The sequence below is a fragment of the Micropterus salmoides genome, unplaced genomic scaffold (assembly GCF_014851395.1).
Source record: "Micropterus salmoides isolate LMB-PRFRI ecotype aquatic unplaced genomic scaffold, ASM1485139v1 Ms_hic_scaffold_3213, whole genome shotgun sequence".
Lineage (NCBI taxonomy): Eukaryota > Metazoa > Chordata > Actinopteri > Centrarchiformes > Centrarchidae > Micropterus > Micropterus salmoides.
The window spans coordinates 1-19019 of NW_024042500.1; the positions used below are offsets into that span (position 1 = coordinate 1).

The following is a 19019-nucleotide window of genomic DNA, read 5'->3' on the forward strand; positions in this document are numbered from 1 at the left end:
CCCACACACACACCACCAACGGGTAAAAAGTACAACCCCCCACACCACTTACGGGTAAAAAGTACAAATCCCCCCACACCACTTACGGGTAAAAACTACAAATCCCCCCACACCACCACGGGTAAAAAGTACAAATCCCCCCACACCACCAACGGGTAAAAACTACAAATCCCCCCACACCACTTACGGGTAAAACTACAAATCCCCCCCACACCACCAACGGGTAAAAACTACAACCCCCCCCCCCCCACACCACCACCACCAACGGGTAAAAAGTACAAATCCCCCCACACCACCAACGGGTAAAAACTACAAATCCCCCCCACACCACCAACGGGTAAAAACTACAACCCCCCCCACACACACACCACCAACGGGTAAAAAGTACAACCCCCCCACACACACACCCACCAACGGTAAAAAGTACAAATCCCCCCACACCACCAACGGGTAAAAAGTACAACCCCCCCCACACACACCACACCACCAACGGGTAAAAGTACAAATCCCCCCACACCACTTACGGGTAAAAACTACAAATCCCCCCACACCACCAACGGGTAAAAACTACAAATCCCCCCACACCAACGGGTAAAAAGTACAACCCCCCCCACACACACACACCACTTACGGGTAAAAACTACAAATCCCCCCACACCACCAACGGGTAAAAACTACAAATCCCCCCACACCACCAACGGGTAAAAACTACAAATCCCTCATGTTCGAAATGGTGTTCAATGCAGTTTGAAAGTTAGTAAAACAAAGTATGAACTCCCAGCATGCCTTGCTGTCGTCACGCAGGAGCCTGGAGACGATCTTTGAGGAGCCGAGGGAGAAGGATGGAGCGCTGCTCCTGATTGGCCAGCAGAGGAGGCGCAGGCTCCTCCTCTTCCCTGACTTCACTCAGCCCAGGAAGAGGAAGAGGCTGCAAGGTACACTGGGAAATAGTAGTTAACTGAAGGAGGGGCACAAAGATAGAGACGGCGGTTGTGTTCAGTTCATCACATGCTAATTTGCATATTCATGATGTCCCCATGTAAATTTTTTGAACTTTTTTCATCTGTCTTTAGGGGCCGGACTTCCTGTCCCCATGGCGCCCAGGAAACGGGCGGTGGCTCGGCGACACTGTCACGGCGGCAGCCGCGGCGAAGACGACTCGGACCTGGACGTGATGCTGGTGGAACGACTGAGCGCGCTCGAAGACTTCCTGACACGGCAGGGCCTCGACGTGTGAGAACTGACATCACTTCCTGTCAGCTGAATAAAGGCCAAATAAACAGAGCTGCTAGCGTGCCCGCTACGTTACCGTGGTAACGCCACGGGGGTATTTTTTTGCAGTGTACTTAATGTTTTTTGTTTGATTTTTTTACAGTGTAGGCTGCATAATGTGAATTTACCGAAATATTTAATAGTTTTTTTACAGTGTGGATGATGTAGAACAGGTGGAGCTGAGGCCACGCCCACAGCAGGGCACAGGTGGAGCTGAGGCCACGCCCACAGCAGGGCACAGGTGGAGCTGAGGCCATGCCCACAGCAGGGCACAGGTGGAGCTGAGGCCACGCCCACAGCAGGGCACAGGTGGCTGGTTTTATTTTTGTTATTAAAATATCAAAAGACTTCACTGTAGTACTGCCTGAGTACTGTGTAGTATTCTGTGAAGTATTTAGAGTTTTTAAAGTGTAATATATTTCTGCTGAAAATGTCTATTTTTGGAACAAATAAAGTTTGTTTCTGCTCAAAGACGTTTGTCATCGATCCTGGTTCAATAATAAAAACTTATATTTTTATAGCGCCTTTCACGGGACCCAAGGACGCTTTCCTTCAGGGTTGAAAGCCTTTGTGAAGAGCTGGGTTTTAGGAGGATTTTGAAGGTGTCCAGAGAGGGAGCATTTTGGATCTCTGGGGAAGGAGTTCCGGAACAGCGGCTTGGTTCAGGTCTGGTTCAGATGTAATCCAGGACTGGTTCAGGTCTGATCCAGGTCTAATTCAGGACTGGTTCAGAATCAGAATGAGCTTTATTGCCAAGTAGTGTTTTACACATACGAGGAATTTGCTTTGGTGATGAGGTGCTACAGGTAGACAAACATACAGTCGACATAAATAAATGTAGAAATATATAAATATGAAATAGAAGAACAATGTTGCAGAACATGTGCATTGTTCTGGGTCTGTGCCGTGCAGAAGTCACACAACGGAAGAGAATATTGTGTACATATAAATATATAAACTGACAACATAACAATCAACAACAAATATGTGCGACGTGCCGGGTCTGTGCCCAACACGAGATGAAACAGTATTTACATGTGCAGAGACATTTGTATCATTTGCCAGGGTGGAGTGTCAGTGGGGGACCCGGGGCTTGTTAATGAGGCTGCAGACGGGAAGAAACTGTTTTTGTGGTGAGAGGTTTTGGTCATGATGGCCCGCAGCCTCCTGCCAGAGGGGAGAGTCTGAAACAGTTTGTGTCCGGGGTGGGAGGAGTCAGCTGCAATCTTTCCTGCTCGCCTCAGAGTCCTGGAGGCTTACAGGTCCAGAAGAGAAGGAAGATTTCAGCCAATCACCTTCTCTGCAGAGCGAATGATGCGCTGCAGCCTGCCCTTGTCCCTGGCAGTGGCAGCAGCGTACCAGATGGTGATGGAGGAGGTGAGGATGGACTCAATGATGGCGGTGTAGAAGTGCACCATCATTGTCTTTGGCAGGCTGAACTTCTTCAGCTGCCGCAGGAAGTACATCCTCTGCTGGGCCTTCTTGGTGAGGGAGGTGATGTTCAGCTCCCACCTGAGGTCCTGGGAGATGATGGTGCCCAGGAAGCGGAAGGAGTCCACAGTGGTGACGGGGGAGCCCCACAGGATGATGGGGCAGGGTGGGGCTGGGCTCTTCCTGAAGTCCACGACCATCTCCACTGTCTTCAGAGCTCCAGAATTTTCTGGCTGCACCGGGTCACCAGATGGTCGATCTCCCACCAATGAGGGTGGTGTCGTCCGCAAACTTCAGGAGCTTGACAGACTGGTGACTGGAGGTGCAGCCTTGAGGGGAACCGGTGCTGATGGTCCTGGAATCAGAGACATGTTTTCCCAGCTTCACGTGCTGCTTCCTGTCCGTCAGGAAGTCAGTGATCCACCTGCAGGTGGAGTCAGGCACGCTCAGCTGGGAGAGCTTGTCCTGCAGCAGGTTCAGGTCTGGTCCAGGTCTGGTCCAGGTCTGGTTCAGCTGTCTTCCTGGCCTTCTTCCTGACTCAGTCACATGGTTTTCAATCAACTCCAATCATTTTTAGATGATTTTAATTCAAGTCTGGGTCTAAGCCCCGTCCCAGACTGGAGCAGGGTGTCGGCGTTATGGGCACGGCCCCCAAATGGTTCAAATCATATCTGGCTGATGGGAGCTTCTCTGTTCACCTCGAGGAATTAATCTGCTGCCCCTCTTTCTGGTGGTCCCCCAAGGGTCCATATTGGGTCCCATGCTTTTTTCACTGTACATGCTGCCATTGGGGTCCGTTTTCAGGAAACACAATATCTCCTTTCATTGCTTTGCAGATGATGCAGATCTTCAAATCCTGTTTAATTGGCTGAGAGGAAGACAGACTGAGGCTGTTCGGTCCACCTGGGGATGTAGATGCTCTTGGTTCTTTAGGGTCGTATAGTCGTCCATCTACCAAGAGTCTGTGTGGAATCTTAGAAAAGCCGGTTTCTTCCAGCTGTTGGCTAAAGTCAAGCCCTACCTGCCACGTAAAAACTGTAAGGAGTAATCCGACCACTGTGACTCAGCATGTTGGAGTGGATCAGTCGTCTCCTTCGGTTCAGCTAGTCCAGAACGCAGCAGCTCGACTTCTAACTGGAAGTAAGTTTCAGCCTCGCTCCTCTGGCGTCCTGTCTGCTGCAGGATGACTTGAAGGTTTTATTGCTTGTTTTTAAAATGTTGGGTCGGCACCTTCTTGTTTATCAGAACTTTAACATGTCAGAGCACTGAGGTGGTCCAATCAGATGTCCCTCGATGTTCCCAGATCCAGGTTAAAGACTAAACTGCTCCTGGTCTCTGGAGTTCTCTACCTGTTGAAATAAGACCCGCTCGGACTGCAGACACTCTCAGGTCCTGGCTAAAGAGCCACCTCGGCCTTCAAACAGACTTTATTGATCTTTTCTACTGTTTTTGATTCAGGTCTGATCCAACACGGCGACCTGATCCGGATCAAACAGAACCACATGTATTCATGTAACTGACGCTGTTATCCAGACTGGCTGTACATGTCAGAGGTCTCTGAAGCAGCGGTGTCTCACAGTGGGAGTTGAACCCGGGTCTCTCACACCAGAGGCATGTGGCTCATCCACTGCTCCATCACCACCACCCCCTTTCTAGTGTGAAAGCATTTTTTGATGGTTCGGTTCTGGCGGTTCCTGTGTGACCCAGAAACAAACAAATGCACCAGAAGAAATTAAACGAGGTCCGCATTGTAAACCGGACCTATGTGGTCTCCTCAGATGGGGGAGCAGAAGGATCCTGCAGGCGGCGATGAGGTGGTGGATCTGAGCGAGCCTCCTCCAGCTGCTGCTGTAGGTTCAGTTTCAGCCGTCAGCTCTTTGCTCACTCGTTGTTTCAGTGATGATTCATTAATCAGATCTTCCTCCATCAGAAGTTCAGTTCTGATTTTTCAGTTCTTTGGATCGTGTCCACTTGGATCAGTGGATGATTCAATTCAGTTTTATTTATATAGCGCCAAATCACAACAACAGTTATCTCACAGCGCTTTTCATAAAAGAGCAGGTTTAGACCGTACTCTATGATGATATTTACAGAAGCCCAACAGTTCCCACCAAGAGAAATCCCCCAGCAGTCTAGGCCTATAGCAGCATAACTAAGGGATGGTTCAGGACTACCTGAGCCAGCCCTAACTATAAGCTTTATTAAAGAGGAAAGTCTTAAGCCTACTCTTAAATGTGGAGATGGTGTCTGCCTCCTGAACCCAAACTGGAACCTGGTTCCACAGGAGAGGAGCTTGATAGCTGAACGCTCTGGCTCCTAGTCTACTTTTGGAGACTCTAGGAACCACAAGTAACCCTGCATTCTGGGAGCGCAGTGCTCTGGTGGGGTAGTAAGGTACTATGAGCTCTTTAAGATAAGATGGTGCCTGACCATTAAGAGCTTTGTAGGTAAGAAGAATGATTTTAAATTCTATTCTGGATTTTACTGGAAGCCAATGCAAAGAAGCTAAAACAGGAGAAATGTGATCTCTTTTCCTGGTTCCTGTCAGAACACGTGCTGCAGCATTCTGGATCAGCTGAAGAGTCTTAATGGTCTTTTTGGAGCAGCCTGATAATAAGGAATTGCAGTAATCCAGCCTAGAAGTAACAAATGCATGGACTAGTTTTTCTGCATCATTTTTAGACAGGATGTTCCTGATTTTCGCAATATTACGTAAGTGAAAAAAGGCGGTCCTTGAAATTTGCTTAATGTGAGACTTAAACGACATGTCCTGATCAAAGATAACTCCAAGATTCCTCACAGTGGTGCTGGAGGCCAGGGTGATGCCATCAAGGAAACTATATCTTTAGATAATGCGTCACGGAGGTGCTTAGGCCCCAGAACAATAACTTCAGTTTTATCTGAGTTTAACATTAGAAAATTACAGGTCATCCAGGTTTTAACATCCTGAAAGCACATTTGAAGTTTAGCTAACTGATGAGTTTCATCTGGTTTGATCGATAGATATAACTGAGTATCATCTGCATAACAATGAAAGCTTATGGAATGTTTCCTGATAATATTGCCTAAAGGAAACATATATAAAATGAAGAGGATTGGTCCGAGGACAGATCCTTGAGGAACTCCATGACTAACTTTGGCGTGCATGGAGGACTCATCGTTAACATGTACAAACTGAAATCGATCTGATAAATAGGACTTAAACCAGCTTAGAGCGGGTCCTTTAATGCCAATGAAATGTTCCAGTCTCTGCAATAGGATCTGATGGTCAATGGTATCAAATGCAGCACTAAGATCTAATAAAACCAGTACAGAGACAAGTCCTTTGTCTGATGCAATAAGGAGGTCGTTAGTAATTTTCACCAGTGCTGTCTCTGTGCTATGATGAGCTCTAAATCCTGACTGAAAATCCTCAAATAAACTATTGCTCTGTAGAAAGTCACACAGCTGTTTAGCAACTGCTTTCTCCAGAACCTTAGAGAGAAATGGAAGGTTAGATATAGGTCTATAGTTTGATAAAACATCCGGATCAAGTTTGGGCTTTTTCAGAAGAGGTTTAATTACAGCCACTTTAAAGTACTGTGGTGCATAGCCTGTTGATAAAGATAGATTGATCATATCTAGTATAGAAGTGCTGACTAAGGGTAAAACATCTTTAAGCAACCTAGTCGGGATGGGGTCTAAGAGGCAGGTTGATGGTTTAGATGAAGAAATTATTGAAGTTACTTGGTAAAGATTGAGGGAAGCAAAGCTTCCAACTGGACTTGGTTGAAGATACTGGAAGACGTTTGTCCCTCATCCAAAGGACTTCTTCAGTTCTGACTGACTGGCAGGGAAACTCAGCTATTTAACCTCAGTGGGGTCGTTGGCCCGGGTCATCGATACCGCTGGTTCGTTAGTGTTCCTTGTTGCTGTGACGACAGTCGTTACAGTCGTTAGGACTACCGGTGGCCAAGACTGAACGACCATCGTTGGTATCTTCACCTGAGGCCAAGACTGAACGACCATCGTTGGTATCTTCACCTGAGGCCAACAGGTTATGTTTGTTGAGTTTCCTGGGAAGTGATGAAAGGACAGCATTGTAAGTGGGGGATAAGTGGTGGCGTAGACCCCCTCCCCTGTTCAATGACGGCTTCTCCACCCTGGTGTAGATGGCTTCCTTGACACCTCTTTCAAACCATCCATCTTCTCTGTCTAAAATGTGCACCTGGTGGTCCTCAAACGAGTGTCCTCTGTCCTTCAGATGTAAGTAGACAGCAGAGTCTTGACCTGAGGAGTTGGCCCTTCTGTGTTGAGCCATGCGTTTGTGTCGTGGTTGTTTAGTCTCCCCAATATACAGGTCTGTGCATTCCTCACTGCATTGGACCGCATACACTAGACTGCTTTTCTTGTGTTTGGGTGTGCGGTCTTTGGGGTGTACCAGCATCTGTCTTAGTGTGTTCTTGGGTTTAAAAAACACAGGGATGTTGTGTTTGTTGAAAATCCTCATGAGTTTCTGTGCAAAAGTTAATTTATTTCAGTAATTCAACTTAAAAAGTGAATTATATTATATAGACTCAAAGTGAGATATTTCAAGCCTTTATTTGATATAATTTCGATGATTATTGCTTACAGCTTATGAAAACCCCAAATTCAAAATCTCAGAAAATTAGAATATTATATGAAATCAATAAAAAAAAAGTGATTTTAAATACAGAAATGTCAGCCCTCTGAAAAGTATAATCATGCAGATGTACTCAGTACTTGGTTTGGGCCCCTTTTTCATGAATTACTGCCTCAATGCAGCGTGGCATGGATGCTATCAGCCTGTGGCAAACTTCACACTGGACTTCAAGCATCTTGGATTGGGTGCCTCTCCGTTCTTCCTCCAGACTCTGGGACCTTGGTTTCCAAATGAGAATCAGAAAAGATGACTTTGGACCACTGAGAAACAAACCGGTTCTTTTTTTCTTTAGTAAGACGCTTCTGACGTTGTTTGTTGTTCAGGAGCGGCTTGACAAGAGGAATCCGACATTTGAAGCCCATGTCCAGGACCCGTCTGTGTGTGGGGGCTCTTGATGCAGTAACTCCAGCCTCAGTCCTTGTGAAGCTCCCCCACACGTTTGAATGGCCTTTTCCTGACAATCCTCTCCAGGCTCCGGTCATCCCTGCTGCTTGTGCACCTTTTTCTTCCACTTAACTTTCTATTAATGTGCCTTGATACGGCACTTTGAGAACATCCAACTTCTTTTGCAATTACCCTTTGAGGCTTTCCCTCCTTGTGGAGGGTGTCAATGATGGTTTTCTGCACAACTGTCAGCTCAGCAATCTTCTTCCACTGAACCAGACTGAGAGACCAGTTAAAGGCTCAGGAACCCTTTGCAGGTGTTTTGGATTAATTAGCTGATTAGAGTGTGACACTTTGAGCCTACAATACTCAACCTTTTCACAATATTCTAATTTTCTGAGATTTTGAATTTGTGGCTTTCATAAGCTGTAAGCAATAATCATCAAAATTATATCAAATAAAGGCTTGAAATATCTCACTTTGCATGTAATGAGTCTATATAATATATTAGTTTCACCTTTTAAGTTGAATTACTGAAATAAATGCACTTTTGCACGATATGCTAATTTTTCAAGTTTCACCTGCAGCAAACAAGGCACTCTTCAGAAACTTCAGGCTCTGTAATACAGTATATGGGTACTGGGTGTATGGCTCCTTATTTATCTTAAAGTATAAGGTAGAAAGTAAAAATACTCCTGCACACACAGAAATACACTGCATAATTACTTTTCATGATTTCATGTGAAACATGTTGGGAGTATTTTCACTTTTCAACTTATACTAGACTGATGATGAAGAGTTCAGTTTTCATGTTTCATGTTTTATCTGTGGTATACGATTAGCTTTTCAGTAAGTAGTAAAGACCGGGAGTGCTAATATATATGATTTATTACAAGTGAACAATACAAATATATAATTAAAAGTCAAAGTAAACAGAAAGAGAGAACCGGAGAGAAGGCCTTTCCACATCAGTCCACCCCATCAGCACAATGAGGACTCCAGGTCTCTGCAGCTCTCTGGCAGCAGGTGGGACATCTGATCCACAGTGTGACTCTGGGAGGAAAATGTGTTATAAATTCTTCAGGTGATGAAAAATATAAAGTAAATACAGATGAGTCTTTAAAAAATAGAATATTGTGGTGAAGTTAATTTTCTAACGTAAGGATTCAAAAAGTGAATCTCTGATATATTCTAGATTCATTAAACAAAGTGAAGCATTTCAAACCCTTTTTGCTTTCATCTTGATGATTACTGTTTACAGCTCATGGAAATAAAAACTCCACTATCTCAAAATGTATAAACATTTTAGATAAAAATACATTTCTGTATTATAAATTATACAGAAATAACTGGAGAAGAGCTCTCTAATCAGCTAATTAACTCTCTCAGTCTGGTTCTGATGCTCACAATGAACTTTTCGTCAGTATTCAAATTTTTTGAGATGCTCTTCTAAAAGATGCCTCAGTGTTTTAATGTTGACAGCACTATTATGTCACATACGTGGGAGAAAATGGAACTAGGGAGACGGTCTTTAAATATTTTTGTGTTGTCCTCTTAAGACAGACAAAGACTAGCAATGTTATTTTAGACTCAAAGTTTAAGCTTTGAGTAGCAGATGTGGAGGCATCAGAACCTCAACAAAAATCTTGTGACAAATATAAAAAGTACCTTTCACTCACAAGTGTCCTAATCCAGACAATAATCCCACACAGCCCTGCCGACAGCAGCAACGTTACACAAAATAGCGGTGTGGGGAATTAATTAACGTGATAGCAGCCATGGCTGATATACAGCTTCCATCATCTGAGGACTCTACCGCTAACGTTAGCTTATTACGTTTATTACTAGTAACATACTGAGGTGACGTCCAAATAAACAACTCGTAACCGCTCATAACCAACGGTACGTAAAAGGGTTAATTGATTGGCTTGAAATTGTTCGTTTGACCTGTAATGGTAACTAAAATTAAGGTAATTAATAACTGATTGTTAACGTTGGTCTCAACAAAATCTAACGTTAACATTAGTGTTGCAAAATAACGTTACCACATTTATATATTAAACAGCATTTAAAACCTTGTGAAGTATAATGTCAATAACAGATATGTGAGTTATTTTAATATTTTCCGGTGTCTTACCTTGACTGTAACTGGTAATGTCGGTAAACTGGTAACAACCAGCCGCAGGTTCCAACCTCCACCGTACAGCACCGCAGAGTAGCATGTAGCATTAGCTCCTTAGCATGAGCTAACTCGGTCACGTTGAGCTAGGCGGTAATTTTGAGCTTCAAAACGGCTCTTAACGGTACAAGATGGCGGCGTGATGAGTCGAATGGTGTCGAGCTCTCAACTCTAAACTTTTCTTTGTAGCATTTTTAGAATAGTTGGCCAAGTTTAGTTGGTGTGATCTGTTGAAGAAATCCGTTAAATAACGTTACATCTGGTTGTGAGACGGAGACTTAAGCTGATGATACACGGGGCAACTTTTTGAGCAATGTTGCCGGGCAAACTTCTGTTCAGAAAAGACAGATGGAACCCAGCAAGGAGGTAAACAACAACATTTCTTTCTGCTAGCGAACACAACTACGGCAGCAGGACGGAATGTAATGTTCAAGTGGATAATGAAGAGGAGTTTCCCCCACTGCCTGTGACACCAAGTAAACCTGTTGCTAAAAAAAACACAATTTCTCATGTGTAGAGATTTATATAGCTCCAAATTCTGCCAAGAGTCAGCTGTGTCTTTTATGAACTTAAATCTATTAATGAAAGCGAAATGGAGTTATGTTATAAACGTATCACACTTGAGGAAGGTGGGAAAGCAATTAATCTCCTAAAAAACAACAAATTTTATAAATATTTTTCTAACAAACTGGCTCCTTTTTTATTTGAAGTTTTGTTGAATGCATGGAAAGAGAGTCCCTTCCAACAACCACAACTCAAGGTCTGACCACATTAATTCTCAAACCAAACAAAGACAACTGTCGTCCAATATGTTTGCATAATAATGATTATAAGATATTTGCTCTACAATTGGCTAAAAGACTTAAAATGGTCCTGAACTCTGTTATTGAAGAAACACAGTCAGGTTTCATGACCAAAAGACATATTACAAATAATATTAGACTTGTCCTAGACGTCCTAGATTACACAGATTTGATTGATGATAATAATTCTAAAAGCTTTCGATACTGTGGAGCATCAGTTCATCTTACAGTCTTTAAAGAAATTCTGCTTTGTCATTTTTTCTGTACAGCTAAAACTCTGTATAAGAACAGTTCTATTAAAGTTATGGGTGGTACATCCCCAAGATTTAATCTGAGGCATTAGACAGGGTTGCCCAACTTCCCCGGACCTCTTCCTTTTAGTAGCTCAACTGTTGGCAAACCATATTAAATCCGGTGCTGTGAAAGGTGTCTCTCTTATAGGGAGAGAATTAATTATAACTCAGCTGGCAGATGACACCACATTATTCCTGAAAATGAAAACCAAATTTCTATTGCAATTGATGTAATCAACATGTTTTTTAAGGCTTCTGAAAGTACAGAAGTGTGAACTATAAAAGAGTGCCCTAAACCAGCTCTTTGTAATATTCCAATAAAAAGTGAAATACTTTATTTAGGTATATTTATTACTAAGGAGAGGAGAATGACCTTAAATTTTACTCCTGTCATACAAAAAACTCAAAAGAAATTTAACCAATGGTTTTTAAGAGATCTCTCGTTAAGCGGTAGAGTATTAATTACTAAAGCAGAGGGACTCTCGTGATTATCATATGCTGCTTTGGCTCTGCATCTTAGCGATAAACTAATAAGACACAAAATGCTATTCACTTTTATATGGAACAATAAAACACATTACTTGACGAAAACAGTTCTCATGAACTATGAAAACAGTAGGCTTAACTTTCTGGGTTTTTACACCTTAAATAATACCTTTAAAATAAATTATATAGAAACCTCCATTTGGAATGTTTTACCTCTTCATGTGTTATCAAAGCTGGCGGCATGAGGTTGTTTGTAACTATGATATTGATAAGGTACCTGTTAAAATGTCTGCCAGGCTTTCTGGTCATGGTCTCTCAACTTCTCACCTCACAAATATCTTCTATGGACATTTTCTATAAACACACATCTCTTCGTGGAATATTGTGTTGGTAGATCACTTATTTAACCGGAATGGTCTTCTGTTTACTTATGAACAGGTCTAACTATACCTGTCACACCTGGGGACTATGCAAAGTACCCTCTGGGGTCTCTTTGCTATTCAAATCTCAAACAAGGGTCACTGCACAACAACTGCCCTTGTTATTTCCGTCCGACACTTCCATGGGTAAAATGTGTTTTTCCAGTCATTCCTGTAATAACAGATCTATAAGAGACATTACTACAGAACCACATGTGATTTCATACAGGAATCGATTTGTAGATGATAAAGTATGGAAGAATATCAATACTTAATTACCAACAAAATCTAAGAATTAATACATAAATTCTATCCAGCTAAACATTAAATTAAGTACAGATTTAGGAAAGAAATTTAAGTAAATTGTAGTTGCTGTCCAGAAACTGTTTGCTTGTGAAATATTTCTGGAAAAGATTCTGTGATTTTATTTCAGAAAATATCTCTGAAAGTTTTGCTTTGTTTTGGGAGAATGTTTGGTTTCCCTGAAAATAACGCACAACGAAAAACTTGTGTGTACTTGATTAATCTCCTCATTATTATGGCCAAATTTCATATTCACATCTTCACAGGTAAGAAACCTGTGGCCTTTTCAAACGAGTTCAAACATTACATCTCATCAATTCAGGGCTCTCTAAAGCAAAAGGCAGTTAAAACTTTATCAGCTTGTGTTATGTTTATATAACCCCCCAATTTCAAATAAAGTTTGGAAAAACAAAAAACGGCTCTTCAGAAACCAACGGGTGACGTCACGGACGCTACGTCCATTTTTATATCCGGTCTATGGTATTTATAGACCGATAGTATTTGGAGCCCTCAGTTTAACCTCGCAGGCAGCAGCTTCTGTGTTGACCAATCAGCTGCTTCAGATGAAGGAGTTCAGCCAATCACATTGAAGGAAAGTTCACCTGACAGAACGGCTCGGAATGAAAATCCCAATCTGTGCTCTGCCGTTACGCAGTACGTCTCTACGTCACTCGCACAAACAGAACATGGCGACGGCCCTGCGGAGGGTGTACAGCGGAGTGAGTCCGAGGTATTTACCTTCATTTATTTTACTACAGCAGCTGTTCATGTCAACAGGGCGACGTTTGTCCGCGTGGCTGAAACGCAGGTGACGTCCCTGTGGTGTTAGTGAGGCTGTGTGCGGAAGGAACCGGGTGACCTGCGAGTCAACCAGACTCTGTTCACACTTTAGATTAAATTCACTTTTGATCGCGTGTATCATCCAACGTGACGTCAGACAGGTGTGTGCTGAAGCTCTGGGCTCTGGTAACATTAGGCAGACTCACCTGGTGAGTTTAACCTGGACGTGTTTCAGATTTACAGGGATTCTTGCATATTATTGTAAAGAGCCAAGAAGGTTTTACTGAAGCGCTGCAGAGCGACAACAGCTGCTGGTGTCCCCTGTCTCTGAGGGGGACAGCAGAATCAAGACCTGCTGGAGACAGGTGACCCGAGCAGGACGTACCTGTGACCCCGGACCTCAGGGCGTCTCCAGTCCTGGTCCGGGGTCACCAGACCAGGCCCGAGAGAGAACCCACCTAACCAAAGCCCTGTGTGAAAACGGCTGAAATAAGAACAGGCCTGTCCTCACAATCTCACACACGTTTCATCTTTCACCAGGAAGTCCTCTCCTCTGAGCTGCAGCCGGCAGCGCAGCCTGAGCACGGGTGAGTCCTGCTGCACCTCCTCCTCCTCTATCTCCTCCTCCTGCTGCACCTCCTCCTCCTGCACCTCCTCTTCATCTTCACCTCTTCCTGCACCACCACCTCCTCCTCTCTGTCTTCTCCTGCACCTCCTCTTCATCTTCACCTCCTCCTGCACCACCACCTCCTCCTCTCTGTCTTCTCCTGCACCTCCTCTTCATCTTCACCTCCTCTTCACCTCCTCCTCTTTATCTCCCACTGCACTTCCTCCTCTTCACCTCCTCCTCTTCTCTATCTCCTCCTGCACCTCCTCCTCCTCTCTGTCTCCTAATGCACCTCCTCTTCTCTATCTCCTCGCTCTAGCCGAGGTCCGTAACCTTCTCTAACCTTCACTCTAAAGCAACTTTTTCTAACATCTGGACAAACGCTGTTGTCATAGTTACAGGAGTCCTTCAGAACCCGTCAGAGTCCTTCAGAACCCGTCAGAGTCAGAGTCCTTCAGAACCCGTCAGAGTCCTTCAGAACCCGTCAGAGTCCTTTAGAACCCGTCAGAGTCCTTTAGAACCCGTCAGAGTCCTTCAGAACCCGTCAGAGTCCGAGTCCTTCAGAACCCGTCAGAGTCCTTTAGAACCCGTCAGAGTCCGAGTCCTTCAGAACCCGTCAGAGTCCGAGTCCTTCAGAACCCGTCAGAGTCCTTCAGAACCCGTCAGAGTCAGAGTCCTTCAGAACCCGTCAGAGTCAGAGTCCTTCAGAACCCGTCAGAGTCCTTTAGAACCCGTCAGAGTCCTTCAGAACCCGTCAGAGTCCGAGTCCTTCAGAACCCGTCAGAGTCCTTTAGAACCCGTCAGAGTCAGAGTCCTTCAGAACCCGTCAGAGTCCGAGTCCTTCAGAACCCGTCAGAGTCCTTTAGAACCCGTCAGAGTCAGAGTCCTTCAGAACCCGTCAGAGTCCTTCAGAACCCGTCAGAGTCCTTCAGAACCCGTCAGAGTCCGAGTCCTTCAGATAGTCTGAATAATACCTTCAAATGTTTAATGCAACTGTCTGCTTCTTTCTGAGATTGCTTTTTCCAACGAATGAGACAATGTCTCTCGGGGAGGGCAGCGGCAGCGCCGACCGTTTGTCGGACTTAGCAACAGTAACTAAGGGGGTGGGGCTTAGCGAAGGGTCAATTCCCCACTAAGACATGTCCACCAATGTGTCCCTGGTCAAGACACCGGACCTTTCTCCTTTCCCAAATTTCCATCTCCTCGATCCTCGTGGTGCGTGTTAGTCCCGCCCACCCGAGATGCGAGCTCGAGGAGGAGACGCGAGGTGAGAAGAGTCGAGGAAACAGGCATCTAATGAAATGAGACGTCCTTTCCTTGGAGCGTCATTGTGAAGCAACGTCAGTTCAGTCTGCATCACGTGTCAACTGAGCTGTGATCTCTGTCAGAGCAGCTGTCTGTTCTGAAGGCTGCAGATCATTTCTTCACTGCACAGAAACACGTCTGCCAACATTATAACACGCAGAAACATCTGGAGCTTCCAATAAACAGTCAGATCACAGCAGCCTCATCGTTCACTAACCAGAAACACGTCTGCCAACATTATAACACGCAGAAACATCTGGAGCTTCCAATAAACGGTCAGATCACAGCAGCCTCATCGTTCTCTGCACAGAAACACGTCTGCCAACATTATAACACGCAGAAACATCTGGAGCTTCCAATAAACAGTCAGATCACAGCAGCCTCATCGTTCACTAACCAGAAACACGTCTGCCAACATTATAACACGCAGAAACATCTGGGGCTTCCAGTAAACGGTCAGATCACTGCAGCCTCATCGTTCACTGCACAGAAATAGTGTCACTTTTGCAGTGCTTTATGTGAAATGATTTCAGCCCTTAGACTGACGAGGAGAGAGTTTCATCATCTGTGCCTGAACAAAAGGAGGCAGTAACATTTATCTCATAGAGCCCCAATTAAAACTCACCACAGGACTCTAATGTTGGAATAACGTGCAGACTACCTGGGCTCTATTATTACAACATGAAACACAGCAGGTCTAACAACATCAGAGATGTCAAAGTGAAATGACATCCAGGAAACAGCGCTTCATGAGGCGCTACACAAACGGTGAAGGGCAGAAAGTTTGATCGTGCATTTGATTCTTTTTAACAGGCTTAACTGATACAACTTCTGATAACAACAGGAACCCTGCAGCGTCCTGGTCCAACCGGGGACAAGGTCATGGGCTTGGAACCAGTAGTTCAGTGTAAACAGCAGTCAGGAGAACCAGTAATACCAGGAGAACTAGTAATACCAGTAGAGTCAGTGGAACCAGTAGAGTCAGTGGAACCAGGAGAACTAGTAATACTAGCAGAGTCAGTAGAACCAGGAGAGTCAGTGGAACCAGGAGAACTAGTAATACCAGTAGAGTCAGTGGAACCAGCAGAGTCAGTGGAACCAGGAGAACTAGTAATACTAGCAGAGTCAGTAGAACCAGGAGAACTAGTAATACCAGCAGAGTCAGTGGAACCAGGAGAGTCAGTGGAACCAGGAGAACTAGTAATACCAGTAGAGTCAGTGGAACCAGCAGTCAGTAGAACCAGGAGAACTAGTAATACCAGCAGAGTCAGTGGAACCAGGAGAGTCAGTAGAACCATGAGAACTAGTAATACCAGCAGAGTCAGTAGAACCAGGAGAACTAGTAGTACCAGCAGAGTCAGTGGAACCAGGAGAGTCAGTGGAACCAGGAGAACTAGTAATACCAGTAGAGTCAGTGGAACCAGGAGAGCTAGTAATACCAGCAGAGTCAGAGGAACCAGGAGAACTAGTAATACCAGTAGACTCAGTGGAACCAGCAGTCAGTGGAACCAGGAGAACTAGTAATACCAGCAGAGTCAGTAGAACCAGGAGAACTAGTAATACCAGCAGAGTCAGTGGAACCAGGAGAACTAGTAATACCAGTAGACTCAGTGGAACCAGCAGTCAGTGGAACCAGGAGAACTAGTAATACCAGCAGAGTCAGTGGAACCAGGAGAACTAGTAATACCAGCAGAGTCAGTGGAACCAGGAGAACTAGTAATACCAGTAGAGTCAGTAGAACCAGGAGAACTAGTAATACCAGTAGAGTCAGTAGAACCAGGAGAACTAGTAATACCAGTAGAGTCAGTGGAACCAGGAGAGTCAGTGGAACCAGGAGAACTAGTAATACCAGCAGAGTCAGTGGAACCAGGAGAACTAGTAATACCAGCAGAGTCAGTAGAACCAGGAGAACTAGTAATACCAGTAGAGTCAGTAGAACCAGGAGAACTAGTAATACCAGTAGAGTCAGTGGAACCAGGAGAGTCAGTGGAACCAGGAGAACTAGTAATACCAGTAGAGTCAGTGGAACCAGGAGAGTCAGTGGAACCAGGAGAACTAGTAATACCAGGAGAGTCAGTGGAACCAGGAGAACTAGTAATCCCAGTAGAGTCAGTAGAACCAGGAGAACTAGTAATACCAGTAGAGTCAGTAGAACCAGGAGAACTAGTAATACCAGTAGAGTCAGTGGAACCAGGAGAGTCAGTGGAACCAGGAGAACTAGTAATACCAGTAGAGTCAGTGGAACCAGGAGAACCATTATTCTGTGATTCCATGATTCTGTGACCAATCGGCTCTCTCTCTATTCTTCAGGTCATGGCTTCCTACCCCGCCCCCGGCCCCTCCCCCTCCTGTTAGTAACAGGTGGCGGTTACCTTGGCTACCAGCACTATAGGAGGCGGGGCCAGCAGGAGGATGGCACTCTGCCCCCTGTGGCCACTCCCACTCAGGTAGGACAGGACACACCTGCTCCTGGTGCTTCTTCAGTTCTTCTTCTCACCTCCTTCACTTCCTCTTTTGAAACGTGCTGCCGTCTACATCAAACTCTAAATGCGAAAATCAGAATAATCCAGAAGCCTCACGCCATTTTACCTGCTCCTGCTCTGTCTGCCACCGTCTGCCTCAATCCTCCTTTTCTTCTTCTGTCTCGGCCGATCAGACGCTGCACAGCTGGTAGAAACTCCTGATGAGCAGTAGCATTTTCTGTCTGTAGCCTCGTCAGAATGATGAGGTTGAGTAAACACTGTCCATGTAACCCCCCCTTCACCCCCCCAATCAAAGTCAGCCAGACGTGTTTACTGTGGAGCTTCTATGTTTACTGATACCTGATTAAGACTGGGTTAAAGTTCACCTGTGAGCTAATGTACCAACACAACCAGAGAAGAAGAAGAGCCTGACTTCATAAACAAAACAACATGCAGATGTCATCATCTGGGTCACTGGGTGAGAGGTGACGTCACAACTGCTAACATGCAGCTGTCATCAGCCGGGTCACTAGGTGAGAGGTGACGTCACAGCTGCTAACATGCTAACATGCAGATGTCATCAGCCGGGTCACTGGGTGAGACGTGACGTCACAACTGCTAACATGCTAACATGCAGCTGGCATCAGCCGGGTCACTGGGTGAGAGGTGACGTCACAGCTGCTAACATGCTAACATGCTAACATGCAGATGTCATCAGCCGGGTCACTGGGTGAGAGGTGACGTCACAGCTGCTAACATGCTAACATGCAGATGTCATCAGCCGGGTCACTGGGTGAGACGTGACGTCACAACTGCTAACATGCTAACATGCAGCTGCCATCAGCCGGGTCACTGGGTGAGAGGTGACGTCACAGCTGCTAACATGCTAACATGCAGCTGGCATCAGCCGGGTCACTGGGTGAGACGTGACGTCACAGCTGCTAACATGCTAACATGCAGCTGTCATCAGCCGGGTCACTGGGTGAGACGTGACGTCACAGCTGCTAACATGCTAACATGCAGCTGCCATCAGCCGGGTCACTGGGTGAGACGTGACGTCACAGCTGCTAACATGCTAACATGCAGCTGCCATCAGCCGGGTCACTGGGTGAGATGTGATGTCACAGCTGCTAACATGCTAACATGCAGCTTTCATCAGCCGGGTCACTGGGTGAGATGTGACGTCACAGCTGCTAACATGCTAAGATGCAGCTGTCATCAGCCGGGTCACTGGGTGAGAGGTGACGTCACACCTGCTAACATGCAGCTTTCATCAGCCGGGTCACTGGGTGAGACATGACGTCACAGCTGCTAACATGCTAACATGCAGCTGTCATCAGCAGGGTCACTGGGTGAGATGTGACGTCACAGCTGCTAACATGCTAACATGCAGCTGTCATCAGCCGGGTCACTGGGTGAGAGGTGATGTCACAGCTGCTAACATGTTAACATGCAGCTGCCATCAGCCGGGTCACTGGGTGAGAGGTGATGTCACAGCTGCTAACATGTTAACATGCAGCTGGCATCAGCCGGGTCACTGGGTGAGAGGTGATGTCACAGCTGCTAACATGTTAACATGCAGCTGGCATCAGCCGGGTCACTGGGTGAGAGGTGATGTCACAGCTGCTAACA

General features: G+C 45.3%; 1 protein-coding gene and 1 pseudogene across 3 annotated transcripts; both read left to right on the forward strand.

The window, feature by feature from the left end:
• The first annotated feature begins 637 nt into the window (after positions 1–637).
• LOC119884139 (proline-rich protein 14-like) lies at positions 638–1679 on the forward strand. Of its 3 annotated transcripts, none has more exons than XR_005440937.1 (3): positions 638–935; positions 1074–1513; positions 1582–1679. XR_005440937.1 is itself a non-coding variant. In XM_038694611.1 (2 exons), exons 1-2 carry the CDS (start codon positions 770–772, stop codon positions 1235–1237), a joined length of 330 nt encoding a protein of 109 aa, XP_038550539.1. In that variant the 5' UTR covers positions 638–769; the 3' UTR covers positions 1238–1679. The 3 variants fall into 3 exon arrangements, 1 of the variants encoding a protein (XP_038550539.1); XR_005440936.1 differs by having other exon boundaries at positions 1074–1445; positions 1480–1679; XM_038694611.1 differs by having other exon boundaries at positions 1074–1679.
• Positions 1680–10176: 8497 nt separating this feature from the next.
• LOC119884138 overlaps positions 10177–19019 on the forward strand; it is a 28580-nt pseudogene continuing 19737 nt past the window's right edge.

What these genes read in the sequence shown, in the direction of transcription:
- LOC119884139 (XM_038694611.1), top strand. Translation starts at nt 770, where the DNA reads ATGAACTCCCAGCATGCCTTGCTGTCGTCACGCAGGAGCCTGGAGACG. An exon ending in GAAGAGGAAGAGGCTGCAAG is followed by an intron (nt 936 to 1,073) that starts GTACACTGGGAA and finishes ATCTGTCTTTAG; the next exon opens with GGGCCGGACTTCCTGTCCCC.